This window comes from Thermobia domestica, chromosome 11, assembly GCF_964235325.1.
Source record: "Thermobia domestica chromosome 11, izTheDome1.hap1.1, whole genome shotgun sequence".
Classification (NCBI taxonomy): domain Eukaryota; kingdom Metazoa; phylum Arthropoda; class Insecta; order Zygentoma; family Lepismatidae; genus Thermobia; species Thermobia domestica.
Genome location: NC_137464.1, coordinates 30,430,490 through 30,449,546, shown reverse-complemented (window position 1 = coordinate 30,449,546; position 19,057 = coordinate 30,430,490). Strand labels below are relative to the sequence as shown.

Sequence of the window (19,057 nt, the reverse complement as noted above, 5' to 3'; positions counted from 1 at the left end):
GATTAATATCGGTTACGATTATTATATACACTCACTATCTACAACAATTATTTAGATATAAAATCTCGATTGTGAGTGAATCACAAATTTCAGAAGTTACTACATGACTCTACAAATGGTTATATACGTATAATACAAAGAATTCCCTAGTTGGTACGATTTGTTCCTACATATTTACAAACTAAGTCTTGTCTATAAAGATATACAAAGATTAACAAGGCCAATACAACATGATTTCATATAACTACATTATACCTATTAAAACATTATAGCGAGGGATAACACAAAAGACCTCAATTGTACAGTACACATGTAAAAACAGTTTTTTTTTTTACACAGTTTTTATAGTTATTATTATGATACGAGTTCCTATATATACAAATGATATACATGTATGTAAAGAAAATGGATGACCCATACTAAATTAATATAATCAGATATTAAACCCAAGGAACACGCGATTATGCTATACAAATCAATTATAACTACATATGGAATATATATAGATAATAAATATTTACACGTATATATTTTTTTACTAACTCTACAATCATTCACGATAGTTGTATTTTTAACCTATCTGGACCTTCAAGGAACTGCACATTTCCTAAACGGAATTTCCACTAGGTATATATAGAATTACTAAATTTTCACAAAAGATTTGAGTGACTTCTGTATGATTAAAAGTACAAGAATCAATTACATAAAAATTTCTAGAGATAATAATCACTACATAGAATCTCAAGACTACCGTATACAGAAGATAACTACATTAGTTAATGAAGGATTTAATTCATTATTTTATTATTATTATTATTATTATATGTAAATTTTCTTTTTCTCTACGTTTTGTTTTTGGATACTTTAATTAAAATTTACACATTATCACAGACTCCAAAATTGTCAAAACAAACCATTAATTACACGATAAGAAAGGGAGCCAGTTTGTTTTTTTTTTTTTTATGTCCCTCTAGTCTTTACTCAAAATTAGGTCACTGGGACTCCCTGAGGTCGAAGGTTATCCACTACCGGAGGGTAGTTGAGAATTGACACTCAGATGTTTTCTTTTTTTTTTTTTACTACTACACTCCACGCTGAGGTCAGGGTGGTGTGAAGAACAAGAAAGTATACTACAGCCCTGTCTGGTAAGGGTCTAGTTTTTTCTTTAAACAGAGAACGGCCAAAAGAAGAATTTCTATGTTTTCCTGCAAGCTTTCGAATGAAATAAAGGCGGATTTCTTTTAGCGCGAAAGGGATAAGCTAAAACATATATATACTTTATAACATTCATCCCTTAAACAATTAGGATTCAGTACGGGACAGCGTATGAATATTTCCAAAATGAACCCTTTTTAAATAACATTTATATGGAACACGACTCAATACAGGGTGTTCATAAACTAAATGGCAATTTTATAGTTACGTCTAAAAAATACCTGGATTACAATATGACGCAAACGACCAATATACAAGATCAATTATTCTCTAAACTTTCAACATTTTCATTTAGCAATATGCCAATTAACGCGTGGTTCAATATTATTGTTTAGTGACGATTGTCACGCAGTTGAACAGACGCTTTAACAAACTTAATCAAATAAATCGTCTCCATTTATAAAATGAACTGCTACAAATAATTAATCGATAAAAGAGGTAGAGTTACAATATAGAACTTTAAATCAACATATATTTAATTGTACTATTCGCACAGAGGTACTTCGCTTTTACGTCATTCTATTAACAAAGGAACCAATATAACTGAAGTACTGACGTTTAGAAGTGAATAAATTTAAATATAACTTCAGGCAACTATCTTGTTGCCTTACTATGATAACAACTACCTTTTACAGTAAAATATTGATACCATTCAATTGGTAGATCTTAATTTCAACCTGGATATTCACCAAAAATTCATATTAATTATAACATATAATAGATATCAAAATACAATTATCACATGCATTATAACGCATAATATATCAAATGCCATTATCATAATTATTAGAATGTATATTCACGTTAGAATATTATTACAATTACAGCTTAACAAGTCTATTCCTAGTAAATACAATAGTCAATATATCCAAATGATAAAAATAGAATGTGCCACAACCTTATAGAAATACAATCGAACGGGAATAGACTATAATTACTTAAATACATTTAAGAACAATTAATACAATTCAACGAGAATTCCTTACAGGAGACATGATGTCGACTCTTAGATACAAATTAAGTTGGCACTCGGACGGCAGGAGGCAAGAGAGGTATAATAAGAATTACTTTTAGCCTATCATCTAATATTAACTCATATGACCCTGGGACTTACATTTACTTCGCATTTATTCATAACTTTAACTTTGAGGAATTTAACCGCGTATTTAAATTTTAGAGACCTTTTGGGATATCTAGATGCACAAAAGAACGATTTATCATTTCAAATAGGAGACAAGAAAGAGTTTATATGCAATTACACAATTACAAAATGATCAACAATGCACTTATTTTCTAAACAGGGCGGCTGTATCTGACATTTAGGCCCGATAAGGATTTCATTCTAGAAAATAACTCGATTCCTGGACTTGCAAAAACATTTCTTTTACTCATGATATTATAACATCACTAAGTTACTCGGAAGCTAGAAAACATAACAATACTTGATACATCGGACAAGTGAATTTAATTATCTCTTCGGACAACCTTAGGTTTTTTAAGGACTCGTGTCTGGACTCATTAGGGAGCAAGAGTGCTCAAAAAGGATTAGGTCTACACAAACGCACCTTTGATTAGATTAGGCACTCGCGAGCAAGAACATTTATGACCATTAAAATACAACATTAGCTTCCAAACATATCATTACCATCTCGAAAAGCACATAATTAAAACTTTAACACCATAGGGTGTCTTTCGAACGAAACACTGGGCTTCCTTCCGAAAGAACCAAACATTCTCTGGTCGTTCGTTAGTAAACAGAACGATAATAAACAGCTTCGGGACCTAGGGGGTCCATGTCGACCTGGGATGTAATAGGAGGGTCCCGTACCTTTAAGGGGGTAAGCCTTCTCAAAGATCCGGCTTAACATCCTTACAATTACGCGGACGCACCATTATACAATAAGGTCGATATAACAGAGGATCCACATCAGAGATTGCGCGATTCTCAGCTAATACAAGCGATAGAAACAAGCGGCAATTTTCTGAAACGACCAATTTACGCTTTGGGGCTGATAATTATAGTTAATTATCACGTTTGATGGAATTGGTACAATAAGATCGATTCAACGGAGTATAATCATCAGAGATTGCGCGGTTCTCAGCTAATACAAGCGATAGAAACAGGCGGCAATTCTCTGGACGACCAATGTACGCTTTGGGGCTGATAATTATAGTTAATTATCACGTTTGATGGAATTGGTACTCCTTTTAGGAAAGGGAATTGACACATCCTAACCTAATCTATACTCCATGAATTATTACTGGAACAAGGGAGAGGTATGATCACCGTCTCAATATTTTCCGACAGGGTGTCTCCCAACGACACGTTCCAAAATTAGATAGCTCGCTAAAATTTACAAAATAATTACACAACTCGAGGCATTAGCACTCGGCAAGGAATAGCAAAATTAATAACAATACTACAGAGCACGGTTTTACGTCCTGAACAAATGAAATTATTAACACAATGACTACGGTCGAATTTGTCGTGACCGGAAAGTAATAAATTTATAGATAATGCAACTTCTGACATAATGAATAAGAAAAGATTCATTGACTAATAATGTCTACTAATAAATTATTTAAACGTCTCCTTAATTAATAACAATAGCTAAGCACAAACGGAATTATTAGGATTAATCTTTCTACTACATTAAGTTCACGTATTTCTTCCTTAATAAAACAGCCTTACACTGGCAATTAAAATTTACAAGAGCTTTATTAAAATTACAAAACTTTGATGCCATGGACTTCAAAAGCAATAACGCATATCCTAATACTTTACGCTCTTATCATTCAATCAAAATACAAGGGATCTCGCGGTTTTTGAATACAGGGTACTATACTTCGGGGGTGTCCCACATTAGTGTTGTCTTTATTCAAACACGACTTAAAATAATAAAATAACGAGTTAGGATTAATATTACAACAACTTATTAAGAATGGTCTCTACTTAAAACAAATTACTAACTGAATTTATTGCCCTTTTAAACTTTCAATCTTGGTATACTTAATCCTCTCATAATTAACAAAAAGCACGTCCATTCATAAACAATAAAATTAAATTGGCCTCCAAGAAAAATTAAAAATAATTTGAAAACTTCAAAATCACAATAATGAATCTCATTATGAACTTTTACTGAGAAACGAAACATATTAAGGCTTTAGTTCGTATAGTTCGTGTAAGGAATCTCTTTAGCACCTAACATAATATTTAATTTACCACTAACGCTGAGAAGCCAGTCGGGGAAAGATCAAGAATTTACCCACAATCAAAGAACTAACAACGCGTGAGTATAAGGACTCACAGAATGAAAATTTCAAAATAAATTTCAAAATTTCAATGATGTTTGTTTTGACTGACTTGTTCATTAATTACACAAGCAGAATTTGAGTACTTGGAGTTCCTACACCAGCCTTACGACTGATGATTCTTGAAATGAATCTCGCGAAAATCCATTGCAAGAATCGAACTCAGAATACGTTGAGAAGCTTTGAATACAGAACGGAATAGCTTTCATCTCGATAGGTGAAGAAGAAAGTCTCCGTCCCGCATTTGGCGCCATAAACCTTCTCAAGGTATTGTGTTGATATTTTCTCCCTACAGTTTTTTGAATACTAAGGCAGTACACAACCGAGGAATGCTAACCAACACATTTCCTTTTTCTCGCTTTTTCTTTTCACAAAATATATAGATATATATATTTTTTTTTGTTTTGCCCAGCTGGGGAAACTAACAGAGAACAGATGTTTTCTCTCTGTGTTGAAGAAAAAGGAACGAACTATTCTTTTGATATATGGACTGTTTCTTTTTCCTTCCCTCATTGACTTCTCTAGAACAAGCAAAATGATAGCTAAACTTTCAGGGTAGAAGGGGGCCTTTGCCCAACGCAACACATCAACACAAAATGTTTACATTTAGATTTAAATTTCGAGCAACTTAATAGGAAACCTGTCATTTCAATTAACACAATTTAAACATTAAATTATACGTTACTCATCTAGAATATAGATGTGACCCTAAGCAAACAATATAACACAATGAAAGTAATAATATAAATAACTCCTGCTTTGTCATTTACAAACGCAACATAGGATTATATAAAACAATACCAATTAACACATTATTAGATGACGAGCTAATAATCGAATCTCACTGCTGAGCACCATTTATGTAGCGCCGCAAGAACCCGTCAGGGGTTCGAGCTCAAGCGGAACCACCGGTAGGATTTTTCTAATAACAATCTGATCTTGATAAGGTTACACCCGTCCTTGCGTGAAAGGCAAAAGGCTCGTCAAACAGTCGCTTCCTCAATATTACAAAATATTACGAGGTTCTTGAGACAGTATCAAAGTAATAAACTCAATTAATACGAATAAATAATAATTCTCTGCTCACACCGATAGCAGTGGTCTGGACAGGGAGCGGTGTGATTTATGATATTAAGTCTGAGACGACGGTCTCAGTACGAGAAGGGTCGTTCAAGCCAAGAGTGGCACAATACTTCAATAACCCGACAGAGGTTATATTACAATATCACCGAGAGATACTTAGTACTTAACTGTCCGTCGGGATGTTCACTTAGACATCTTTATAGTTAATGAAATACATAGAAGAATATCTATAATTATCGTCTGGCCACACAAGTGGCTAAAAGAATCACTTACAGATTAGTACATCAAACAGAGAGAGGGAGGCGCAATAACTCCTTAACCCGGCAGGGGTTATATTGCAATTTTACAGAAAGATATTTAGTGTTAAACTGTCCGCCGTGATGTCTACTCAGATACATTATTAGTTAAAGAAATACATAATAATATCTATAATTTAGGTATGGCCACGCAAGTGACTAATAGAAACACTTCTAAATTTATAAATCAAAAGAGAGAGAGAGGTCAAACACATCCCGCTATAAATGATGACATCACGAGGGGCGGACTAAACAACAAAGTAAAAGTGCGCCTCGTTAGTATTGACAGGGTTCAAGCAAATGGGCAGTTACAGCAGTTAGGTTAGTTGAACGACCAAACGATTAGAACCAAGGATCATTTTAATTCTATCAAGTGATTTACTAGGGCTTAAGAATATCCATTTATATACTAAATATTAAGCCGATTGAGGAAGCGACTCCCCTTGGTTAAATGAATTACTACATTACAAAGAACATATTGAAGAGCCGCAAGGATAGGAAGTCGGTTCGTTGAGATGAACAAACGAGTAAGGAACACATGATTTACACTAAGAGGCACTTTCCTACCAAAGCCCTCTTACACTATGCACTGGCGACACACAACACTACTGCAAATCAAATTACACATTCTAATCACAGATGACGCAATTAACTCCTTCACTACATTAATCTCTTGGAGTTGGCAAACTAGTAGCGGTAGTTGATAGCCCGAGCGGATTGGCTGAAAAGATGTTACTCTTACCTGTGGATGGTTCAGAGAGGAGGTCGGCATCTGGCATCTCTGTCGGGACAGGATCTTGACTTACCAGGCTCATTGGTAGTCCCTTGAAAGGGGGACGGAGGTCCCCAGGAACAGACAGAACTAGGATCTAGAATATCAGTAGATTTACTCTCACGACGATCCACTGTAAGGTGTCTTACCACTTAATCGCAGTGCGTGATCTTAGCGGAGGCGTCTCTCAATAGAATAGAGAGATAGAGGATTTTATATGGTCTGTTATAGTAATAATAATATGGAAGCAGTATGATTATGTTGCGAGTTATTTATTATGAAAGAGTTCAGTTTATTTACAGACCATAATATCAAACATTAAATTGGATCACTATAATTTACTAAGCAAGATTCAGTTACAGGTTTCTACATATCCACAATTTGTACACACAGGTGTGACGACGTCCAGGAAACAGTTCAACGAAATTAGGGCGAAGTAATTAATTTAGTCTATGGAAGAATTTAAGTCTTGAGTAAGGGTAAATGGCTCTCTGGAGAGCTAAGAAAGAAACAGTACTTACTCACAATACACAATATCAATTCCAAGAAGTTGGCGTGGAAACGGTCAGCACGCCTGATAGTAGACGCAGCACAGTTTGGCTTTTTATAACTTCCTAGACATGAACTTCACTGTACGGCACTAGGTAACATTATTAAGTTACCACTAAAGTAATGAGAGGCTCTCTCTTTCTCTCTACAAAGAGTGCAGAGGACGGCCCCCCCCCCTGAGGGGAGAGAGAGAAGCACGGACTATGTGCTCTTCGGATGTTCGGCGGTAAATGACCAACCGAAAGATCATCCTCGAGGTTTTATGTGTCAATCTAAGATGACTCAATGTTACCACAGATTGTGCAATCGTTTAGAAAAATTTCTTTAGAATCTGGTTGGATGTAAATGATGTAATGGTTCGGAACACTTGGTAAATTCTGATTGGCTAGAGGTGATATCATACTACTTATGATAGGCGCGCGACATTTCTGATATCGTATAGAGTTTCCAGAACGCACACACCTTCACAAGAAAAGAAAAAAAATACAGATATGGGTTCCAACTAAAACCAGTTAAAATTACACAACATTATACAAGGAAAGGGTGACACAAGTCCCTTACTAATAATCGGTTCAAGGGTCAATCTAGCAGCTGCGAAAGTATGAAGTCAGCGCTAAATATAGAATAAGGAGTCATATCAGAACTAAGACTCTAAGAGGGTTTGGTAACATTAATATCAGAGAAGTTGTTTTAAAGGGGAAAAGAGAGAGAGAAAAAAAAAGAATAATCTTATCGTCTCGTAGTTGGTTGGGAAGGGTGTCTGGAGCAGAATGCGACAGACATCTATTTCTGAATACCTCTCGGCTTCCAAGAGTTTTTAAGAAATAAAGTTGTTCCTCTAGATTAGTAAGTGAAGAAATTTGAGAATAGATCTGGGTGATACTCACATAGCAATTGATTTACACAAGTTCTCGTAGGTTATACAAGGGAGAACTTTGTCGTGGAGTACAGGGTGTTTGCAAAAACACCGCAAAAAGTTTGGTCGAAATTTTAGCCACGACAGTTGATATGATTTAACATTCTTTTTCACTTTTAACAAACCACCGGCAAGCAACCAGCCAGGGACAATATATTTTTCCTTATTAAAAGGACACTCCTTGTTAAAAAAAAAACACACTAATGGTAGTCACTAATGGTCACTCTTAAAAATGGAAAATCTCTTTGGCTCTCTTAATATTTTGTTTGATTCTTTGCGATCAAAGTAACTTTAAAAGTGGAGTAAGAAATACTATTCTTCCTATTGATAGTGTAATAGTGGCTTCTAATCTCCATAACCAACCCCTTGCTAAGCCTATTCGTACACACATACATGCATAAGCTAATTTTCTGGAGATAATACTTAGATAATTACAAGCAAGTGCTACAGTATTTTTTTTTCGTATCAACAGATTATCTCTTTTCCTAAAAAGCGAAACAACATAATATAACAAACCCACACTCGGATTAGGAACTTGATAATATATATATTGAAAACTGGTTTTCCACTGGGCAAACTAGCAAATTTTTATAAATGTAAGCGATGGTTTGGTTCCACCACATCCTTCTTTAACAAAAGAAAAGAAAAAAGAAGAAAAGGAACGTACATAGTTTATCATTTGATTGCTGTTACAAGTTTGTGTTGTCTATAGTTAACGGTTACCACATTGTAAAAAAACACTATACACCAAATGGCAATCAGTTACCATACATACTTTTTTTTTAATTTGGTAAGTTAGTGATTACCGCCAAGGTTGACAACACTTCCGCTCCTCGAAGGACGAAACCCGAAGATTCACGAAGCACGAACAACAATATTTGCAAGTAGAATGCTCGTGAGCGCTCACGAGGAGAGTTTCCACTATCTGCTCGCCGTGGCCAGGGCTGATGTAGATAATTAATATTTGCAATATTGGATAAGTAACAGATCTTTATTGAAACTTGATATGGATATTTTAAAAGAGCCTTGTAATTATTAAATGAATGTATAAGAAGTATCGTATCTTCAGAGTAATTGATTGTCAGACATTTGTGGGTAGATATTAATGATCACAGTATGGGACGTTGCTCAGATTTTTATGGGAGGAAAGCGGAATGTATGTATGAGCAATTGATTATATTTGTCTCTATAGAAGAAATGTTCTCATATATAAATATTCGCCGGTATTTATTTTCCTTATTTATATGTCAACGTCATCCGACACCTGTCATCAAAGTCAGGGAATTTTCTGCCAAAGTTCAGAGAAAGTCAGGGAAATAGATTTCTCCAGATCAGTAGGAATCCTGAGTAAGGTTCATGAGTCATAAGATAATTTGATTTCGCAAGAACGATCAATGTCTTATACTTTAAGGCGAAAATATTTTATAGGTAATCGTTAAGACAAGATGCGTTCCGTTTTTTTTTTTTTTTTTTTTTTTTCTAGTGTATTTTTTAGGAGGGATAATTTACACAGTTAATTCAAGAGTTGGATGTTGTTACTTAGCTCAAATACAAATATTTCTCTTAATGGATGAAGATGTCTTGTGAAGTATGATTACATTTATGATGAAGTGTTTGAACGCATGAAGTTGTCATGACACACCTGATATACCAAGATTCTTTTTATTCTATTTACAGATTTATGTAATTCCTGAATTTTTAGAGTTGCAGGCTTTCGACTCTCCCTTGGAGTCTTGGTCACGGAGGTTAAAAAAGAATAGAAACATCAAGGAATAGAAAGGAACGGACTTACCAAGGGAGAAGCTGTGTTGTACAAAAAACACATTGTCAAGTGGGTCAGCGATCTCTAGATGACGTTGATGCGAACCAGGCACTGATCTGGAGATCGCTGACGCACTGGACAACTTTTTTTTTTTGGGGGGGGGGGTACAATAAGCTCTTCTCTTGGAAGTACGTTCCTTTTTATTTCTTGATGTTTCTCTTCTTCCTGTTTTTAACCTGCATGAGCAAAACTCTAGGGGAGAGTCGAAAGCTTAGAAATCTAAAAATTCAGGAATTACAGAAATTTATAAGAAGAATTATAAAATTCCTGAGCGTGGTTGCAATGTCTGTCTACATTCTTGTTAGTCTGCCAATGTAGAATTCATTACAGAGTTCACTTTGTAAATTCTACACAATGACAAGTTGTCAAACAAATAAGTTTTATAATCTGATAAAACTTTTTCTATGTTGCTTGGTGATTTAACAGTGACTCTGACACCAGATTTCTTCGCTTCTTTTCATAGTTTGTATGTGATGTCTGGCTGAAGAGGTAAAGAAATCCATTTGAACGGTGTAACATTTTTGTTGTTAGCTCGATTATTTAGACCGTTCGGTTTATTATGGATAGATAAAGCTCGATGAGATAAGGGTTAGATTTTTGGTTAATACCTTTTAAGCAATACACCGCTGATAAAAGTAGAAGTTACTGTCGAAAATTCTACTTATTTAATGTTGAAGTGTATTGGACGGTAAAGTAACGGTTGATGTTCGATCATGCGTCAATTCGTTTCAGTAAAAAAAAGCCTTTAAAAAAAAAAAAAAAAAAAAAAAAAAAAAAAAAAAAAAGTAATAATCGATATAATTCTTTGATGATTGACTTGTAACAGAATTGCCTACTTTCGTGCTTATGTATTAGATATAACAATAATATTAGTTATATTATTTGAATAACACTATATGACAGATATCTTAGTTACTGTAATGTATTCGCTCAATAAACGAGTGGCAGAATAGTTAGAGTATAAAATATTGGAAGTACTTTCTTTCCCACCAAGTTTGTACTTGGTGATTGAAAGATAAAATTCTTGCGAACTAAAAAGTAGATATTTCACTCTAATAAGGCATTTGTTAACACAAAGATTTTTTATTCACAATAAAATAAAAATTGATTGATTGATTACAGCAGCAAGGATATGTATCTCAAATAGACCTAACGACTGAGTGTCTGAAGGTTATCTGTGTTCATAGGAGTTCAAAAGACTATAATTCGTGAAAAAAAAGTAGAAAATTTAGTTCTTCAAAGCACTAAGAATGAACACGAAATAGAAATGTTAATCAAATAAAATATTGGTCCCCACTCTTCTGTATAGTGTGTCTGCAGAACTGGTTACAAATTCAATATGCCTTTGGGCAAATTTTAAATTTCCAATTTCTCGAATTTGACAATCATTGTAGACATTGTTGCTTCGTAAAGGATACAATGGATTAATTGGGGTTTTTGTTTCTTCTACTTCAAATGGAGTTACGAATTTAGCTTTAATGGCACCTCTCTATTAGTGTAATTTTTTTCTCTAAGTATATTGATATTCCACCATGAAATCGCATAAAGCTTGACATGTCATGTTGTCTTTGTGAAATTTTACCGAATCGTCTGCTAGTCTGCTACGATTCAGGTAAAAAATTAGGTGGAGGTTATATTTTATTGTTCGATAGATCAGTTAGGTTATATTTACTTCATAAAGATATTTCGTTTTGTACTAAGGAAGAAAATTACTTTCTTCCAAAGAAGTACATTTGTAACCGTAGCTTAATAATAATTTCAAAATTTATTGTAGCAGTTCTGTTTTTGTAAAATCTCGGAGCAGTTGAAACATATTCCAAATGTATAATATTTAGATGTGTATGTACAAGTATTTGAATATCATTTCAGTTAGCACAGTTATATTTGGTACACGTGATTTAGTCTGTGTTATAGTACAAAGCATTTTTTTTTATAACCAATGCGTGATAAATAATACTTTATTGTATTATTATTATTATTATTATTATTATTATTATTATTATTATTATTATTATTATTATTATTATTATTATTATTATTATTATTTCGTAGAATAATGATGGTAAATTTAACATGTTTGGTTTGGATATTTTCACAGGGTCTATTTCGTAATCATGGCGACACACATCTACAGTACTTTAAACCTCATTTAGAGAGGTTAGTTACGGACAAACAAGAAAGTAGTCAGCGATGTGCTGCAGAATTAATTGCAGGTATGTGACCTTTTTCATCATCTTTAAATATGTAACATTTAGTGAAATTTCCAGGTGATTAGTAATCCTTGAAGAACACTGAAGAGGGCGTCAAAATTAAAATAAATATATGAATTTACAGCATATAAATAAAATTAAAATAGATTTTTCTGTTACATTGCTGCAGATATACGGCTGAATCATTCGAAAAGAATTTTTGAGCATACTTATCACTTGGCTCGAGCCGAGTTTTTACAATGGCATCTTGATTAAAATGCGCATTCTAAAGAGAGGAGGGGAGAGGGAAGGAAGAACGTTAAAATTGTGTGCCACAAGAAGAGCATTTCACTAGCTTCTGAAGTTAGGGAGGGGGTATGGTAGCTAAATGGTAGAGCGCTTACCTCTGGTGCGTGAGGTCTCTGGTTCGATCCCGGCGAAGTAAGTTTATGGTGAACAACATCGTGTCCGTGGGTTTTCTTGGGGTACTCCCGTTTCCTCACACACTATCACTCCACTAATTCTTTCATCATCATTCACTTGTCTTAATCATCCGTTTCCCATATTCTGAAGTGTATAATCGTGGGTCATTAAATTGAAAGATTTCATATCGTTTTCATTTCAAGTTAGGGAGATGAAATTTGGCATATATACTCTTTATTAAAAATAAGGACACGTTTTAACGTTTACGAAAATTTCTGCTTCTAATGGTAAAAGAGAGCAATTTCTGTCATATTTTAATTTCCGATTTTATATTAATAAAATTTCCAAAGTGGAGAAACAGATGAACCGTTTGAAATGTTTTTTAAACACAGTAAGCACTTTGATGGAGTTGTGTTCTACTGTTTCACTTGGATTTGAAATCGATATCCTAAGGGAGGAGGAGAAAGAAGATTCAATTATATCTTTCGAAATATCATAAACCATTGAAGAACGGGCATATCCGGTAGTATTACGTATTAACTAGTATTATTGTAATGGTTATTCGCGTAGAATATTGACCGCTTACTCAAGTACTCCACCCAACACAAATCACACTCGGCTACAGAAGGCTTCCATAAACATTGGCACCTGCGAAACTTCTTATTCTTGGAAAGAGTCCGACTAGCTTTGTGTTGAACGATACTAGTACTATAGACTAGTTGTATTATAAGGTAGTTAAAGAAAACCGTAGTAATTTTTACATAACAAACAGCAAGCAAGTATTAAAGTTCCATGATTAATTGTTGGATAAGTTATTTTTTTTCTACAACGATCGATGGGATAATGTAATACTTTTATTCATAAAGATTCATGTCTGTGGTAAACCTTTACACAGTACAACTTAGACATAAGAATAATTCTTTTCTTGTTTTCTTTTTCTAGGACTGATTCGTGGAGCCAAACATTGGCCCTTTGAGAAAGTAGAAGCCTTATGGGAATTCTTGGGTCCTATAATTAGGACAGCCTTAATCAATATGACAGTTGAAACAGTAGCTGATTGGGGTATTTGTTTTGCTACTTCCTCGGTGAGTAATTACACTGTAATTTATATATATATATGTAGATCCTTTCTCTGTCTCTTAGGGGGCGCGGTGGCACAGTGGTAGAGCGTTCATCTCCGGTGCTTGGGGTCCCTGGTTCGATCCCAGCTCGCGCCGTGTAGACTTTGTGATGGACAAACACTGTGCTCGTGGGTTTCCTCGGGGTTCTCCCGTTTCCTCCCACTTTCTTCATTCCAACATTTCATTCATTTCCCATCATCACCGTCTCCTTTAGCCTAACCGGCATAACCGTGGGACGTAAAACTTAAAGATTTCGTTTCCTTTCTCTGTCGCTCTCTTTATGTATAAATTATCGACCTCGTCAAGATCTTTTTCCCCGTAAGGGCGCTTCTTTTCGGGATATTCTCATGACTTTCGATTTTTCGATATTGATATCTGCATATCTGATCTTGTTAATGATCTGCCTTCCAATCTTGACATATACCATAAATAGAACCCTATAGGAAAGGCAGAATCTGTCATGGACTTTGTAACATTTGACTCGCAGATCACTTTCAACCGGCATCATGTGACTGACATTATTAAACTTGGCAATATAATAATTGGCAATTTACTTAGAAACTGGTGCAGTTTCATGAACTTCAACACTTACAAAACACTTGTCAGACCTAAACTTGAATTTGCAAGTGGATATGGTTAAATATACATAAAAGAAATAATAACAAAATAGAAGAGTTCAGAAAATATTTACAAGTCCATTTATACTTATGCCAATATTATTGTCACTATGAGCGCTTATATGAGAGGTCTTTAACGTAGATATTTTATCACAAAGAAGAGAACAACAAGTCTTAAGATTTTTAGACTCTGTTGTAGAAAATAAACTGTTCAACCAGTATTATAGTAAGAAAAACTCATTCAGAGTGCGAACCGACATAACAAGGAAAACAAATCTATTGTCTGCAAATGATACAAAGCACACTATTATAAGTACCTTATTTAGAAGTTGTAATAATAGACAAATTGAATCTTAGAGGTTACGATTATGCTAAACATTTATTATTATTATTTTTGATGTTTTATACTAATGTAACCAACAATTTATACTTGATTCTCTTTGATACATAGTTATATTTAATATAAGATAAATCTGATCCTGATGGTCAGAGATATTTTATTGCGTTTATGGCATTTTATTTTACTTTATATGATTCAGTTTTTACACTATGAAATCTTACTATGGTACTAATGTAAAGTGCTTAAGATTGAATTTTATACTTTTTACTAGTATTGAATACAAATGAATTTCATAACCTTCTATATTACAGTGCTATACTGGGCTATTGCTGTTCTAAACACTATAAATATGTAATTAAATTGAATTGTAGACTAAAAATGAAACCGTGCTAAGTGACAAAAATGGAAAAGTTAGGTTTAATGTAAAAATGTAGACTATGTGCCTAACACTGCTCAATTAAAATCGGGTTATCCAGTATTCATTGTGGAAGTAATTCAAATAATCACCAGAAGAATGCCTGTGTGCCACCAGTTCTGAAGTAAAATCTGGGCCTTTTACTCATCATTTTCATTTTGGCACTTAGCACGGATTTTATAGTCACTCTACAATTATAAGGTGGTGGTGTTGGTAGTGATGATGATGAGGATCATCTTCATCTTGTTGTTAAAAAGAAGCATGAAGATTTTGAGAAGCGTTGAAATTATGAGGAAAAATTAGTTACTATCGATTTTACAAGTTTCATAATTTACTTTGTTTTTTTCTTTTCTTTCTTTTCATGGTATTAAAACAGGCTTTTCAAGATAGTCATTTTTAGCAATTCAGTCTGAAAGGTTTTGGATTTTTTTTTTTAAAATATGTATATAGAAACAGGTACCTTTGAAATGGGGGGGGGGACTCATTTATTTATTGTGAACGGAATTTACTATTTTTTTTCCCATTACATTAAATTTGTCTGAGGGGGCCGCGGTGGCTCAGTGGTAGAGCGTTCACCTCTGGTGCTTGGGGCTCCGGATTCGATCCCAGCCCCCGCCAAGTGAACTTTGTGGTGGACAAACACCGTGTGCGTGGGTTTTCTCGGGGTTCTCCCGTTTCCTCCCACTTTCTTGATTCCACCATTTCATTCATTTCTCATAATCACCGTCTCCTTTAGCCTAACCGGCATAACCGTGGGACGTAAAACTCAAAGATTTCATTTCATTTTTAAATTTGTCTGAAATTTGTTAGGTTCTTTGTATGTAAATGAAGATCCATTTCCAAAACTGTCCTTGTTTGAAAAAAGAAAAAAAAGTAGCAGATCGACAAACCTGGAAATTTTTATTTTTGAGGCAAACTGAGAAAAGTTTAAACTAATTTTACATGTTCTTAGAATTTTTCTCTCGCGTAGAGCATAAATACTTCTGTGAAGAGACATGGGGTCATCTTTTTTGTTGACTAGAACATTTTTAGAAATGAACGTGGCAAGTACAAATCTCGTATCGTTGTTTTGGTGCTGTTTGCGGTTTAGCGAATATTGAGGTTTAGTTCAAACACTTGAAACTAAGTTTTAGTAGAAAATTGTAAAGAATAGAGATGTATTTTCGTTTTGTATGAGATGGTGATATTACAGAGGTTGTTTTCATGCAGGAGAACAGGGATCCAAATCGCCATCATTGGTTGTTGGAGATCCTTATGGAAGAACCGCTTAGAGACGAGGCTTCCTTTATTGAATGCGGGTAAGTCAGTGGAATTAATTTTACATAACGTTTTATGTCAGCTTGGCAAAATATTTGCTAGGATGTCTTATTTTTTAAAGTGAATGATGAAAATTGGTAATACTGCAGTCGGTATTCACCTTTTTCTTTCTTTTTGGTTTGTAATTTAGATTTACCACTTTTAATTTATCCTTTAAGTGAGTACTAGCTATGATCACTAGCTTTGATTGTTATTGTCAGTGGCATATTTAGGATTTTGTTTCGGGGAGCTATGCACAACATGGGCAAGCAGGGAAGGCAATTACCCACCTGAGTTTGAGACTTAAATACATTTTAATGGAGTTTGAGAAATATATTTTAATTGATTGCCTACTATATACAAGAAAAAAAAAGTGAAACTCGTATGTCGGTGGAGAAACATTGGCACTATACAAAAGTGATCAAAAAAGACTTGGGAGGCTTTCGAAATGTGGATGTAGAGAAAAGAGGAGAAAATTAGCTGGGTCATAGAAGATACAGCGGAAGAAGATAAAAGATGGAGCAAAAGAGGCTTTAAATAATGGACAATATTAAAAGAGAAAATTGATGTCAATAAAAAGGGCTTAGCAGAAAATAATAGGGTGTTGACAAAATATGATGATTCATGTAGATATAAGCAATGCAAAACGTAACCATAGTAACTTCTTATGCTTATATGGGTCTTTGGAATCAGTTGAAAACACATGATGCCGAAAGTATGTTATGCTTGATCCACCCATTATAATCCCTTTGATCAACTACGTTGTTCTGAAGTTTACATTTCTTTTCTTTTTTTTACTTATTTTTAGAAGGCTGTATTCACTTCAAGGTGCCTTAAATCAACAAGAATGGAGAGTTGCAGAGCTGTTTCATAGGTTGTTGGAATATCTAAAACCATATCTGACACACCCATTCCAGAATGTGAGGGAAAGACTGGGAAGGTGAGTCAGCACTTTTGCTGTTCTTTATCCTTTAGTTCCTTTTTTGTTTTTTCATTTACTTTCAATAACTTACTACCGTTTAGCGATAAACTTTGCACAATAGTGGGATAATAAAAAAAATATGAATTAAATTTAATTTCTGGATTATAAGGTCCCTTAATGTATAAAACTCAGTGTTTTCATATAATGTTCACATATGTAATACAGTAGCACAACATAAACATTAGAGAACTATTAAAAGATCAGTTGAACAGTGTGTGACCAACGAGGTGTATAAAATAGGGCTGGAATTAACAATATAACAGATTTTTTTCAAAGTGGTGCTATTTTTGGGACAGTACTGGTATACGTCGATTTTTCAGTTTCTTAAAGGAGAAATTAACATTGTATTGCTCTGATATGTAATATCCCAGAATAGTAGGTTTTATTTTTAGTGTATCTATTGCAATATAATACAATATTTGGAGTTACTATGGCTTAGTGGTAGGAGCGCCTATGTTTGGTGCTAGAGGTCCCTGGTTCGATCCCAGGCTGTGAAAGTTTGTAGTAAACAACATCGTTCCCATGGCTTTTCCCGAGTTTCCTTCCCGTTCTCATTCCACCAATTCTTTCACTTTCCTTAATTATCCACCTCCTTTAGCCTAAAGGACACAGCTATGGGCCGTAAAACTGGAAATTTCTTTTCATTTTGATGCAGTTTTTTCGTTATGTGTACAACATATTTGGGCTTTCTTACAGATTCCAAAAGTAAGTATTAAAACTCATACCCAAGACAAGAATTGCGAATCGGATAATTTTGGTCTAATTGTCGGGAGTTAATTCTAGATTAGCTTATATCTAGTCAACTTCTTTGTTGCTGTAAGTTTTATGTTTTGCGACTTACTGTGTAATTATCTAAGTAAAGACTAACCTTGTGTGCGTTATTTACTTTCGTTTTATATCCAGTATTTCGCTTTAGTTTATTACTGAAAACTTTTACCAGGAATGGAAAATATTGAGTAGAAAGAACGCAGAAAGAGTTAGTTTTTATTTATTTAATTCTCTGTTGCAAGTGAATATTCGTGAGCTGTTAAGTTAAAGAGTTTAAGAAGTATGTTAAAGATACATGAAAATCTGATTGTCTATTTCAGCGTACTGACGAACATATTCCATCCAGACATTGTTTTTGTTGAAGGAATGCACACGAGGTCTCCACGCATATCTGAGTTCGTATCTGACATTGTTCCTAGATTGGCGATTTTGTATCAAACAGATTCCAAGTTGTTATCAGCAACAAATCACTTTAAAGGTAAATGAAACAGGTTACGTACATATGTATGTGTGTATATATGTTTATTTGAGGGTATTTGTACAGGTAATACTGTCAAATGCAGATTTGTATAGTCGGAGACATAAAAAGAGAATAATGAATTTTATCTCAGAAACTATGGAATCATTCATATTTCTTCTGAGATAGTTATGCAGAGTGCACACCCAACCGCAAAACTGTGAACAAGCCGTGAATTATGTATAGAGTGAAAAATCTTGGAATAAGCCGTGAATTTCGTTATCAAACCTTGTTAATCGGAAAACGTTTCAAATTAACAGGAAAGCTCAAGAGAGGAAAGTAAAAGCTGTTTAGACGTAAATTAATATACTACTAATTAAAAGGAAGACTAAGAAGTAGTTATTTTTTGTGCTTTCGCAGTTTCTTGTATGTACAGGTTGAATGATTGTAAGTTTAATTATTCCACTGGAACGTACCGACCGCC

At 34.2% G+C, this 19,057-nt stretch overlaps 1 protein-coding gene across 4 annotated transcripts in view; it reads left to right on the top strand.

Annotated features, from left to right (window-relative positions):
* Positions 1 to 19,057, top strand: part of LOC145663994 (proteasome activator complex subunit 4-like) — a 118,755-nt gene that overhangs the window by 80,326 nt on the left and 19,372 nt on the right. For 3 of the 4 annotated variants that reach the window (XM_081730275.1, XM_081730273.1, XM_081730276.1), the window contains exons 24-28: positions 12,064 to 12,178; positions 13,520 to 13,662; positions 16,280 to 16,368; positions 17,175 to 17,306; positions 18,437 to 18,594. In XM_081730275.1, the coding sequence (XP_081586401.1) occupies positions 12,064 to 12,178; positions 13,520 to 13,662; positions 16,280 to 16,368; positions 17,175 to 17,306; positions 18,437 to 18,594 (637 nt within the window). The remainder of the gene's footprint in view (positions 1 to 12,063; positions 12,179 to 13,519; positions 13,663 to 16,279; positions 16,369 to 17,174; positions 17,307 to 18,436; positions 18,595 to 19,057) is intronic. The other variant, XM_081730274.1, reaches the window with a different exon arrangement.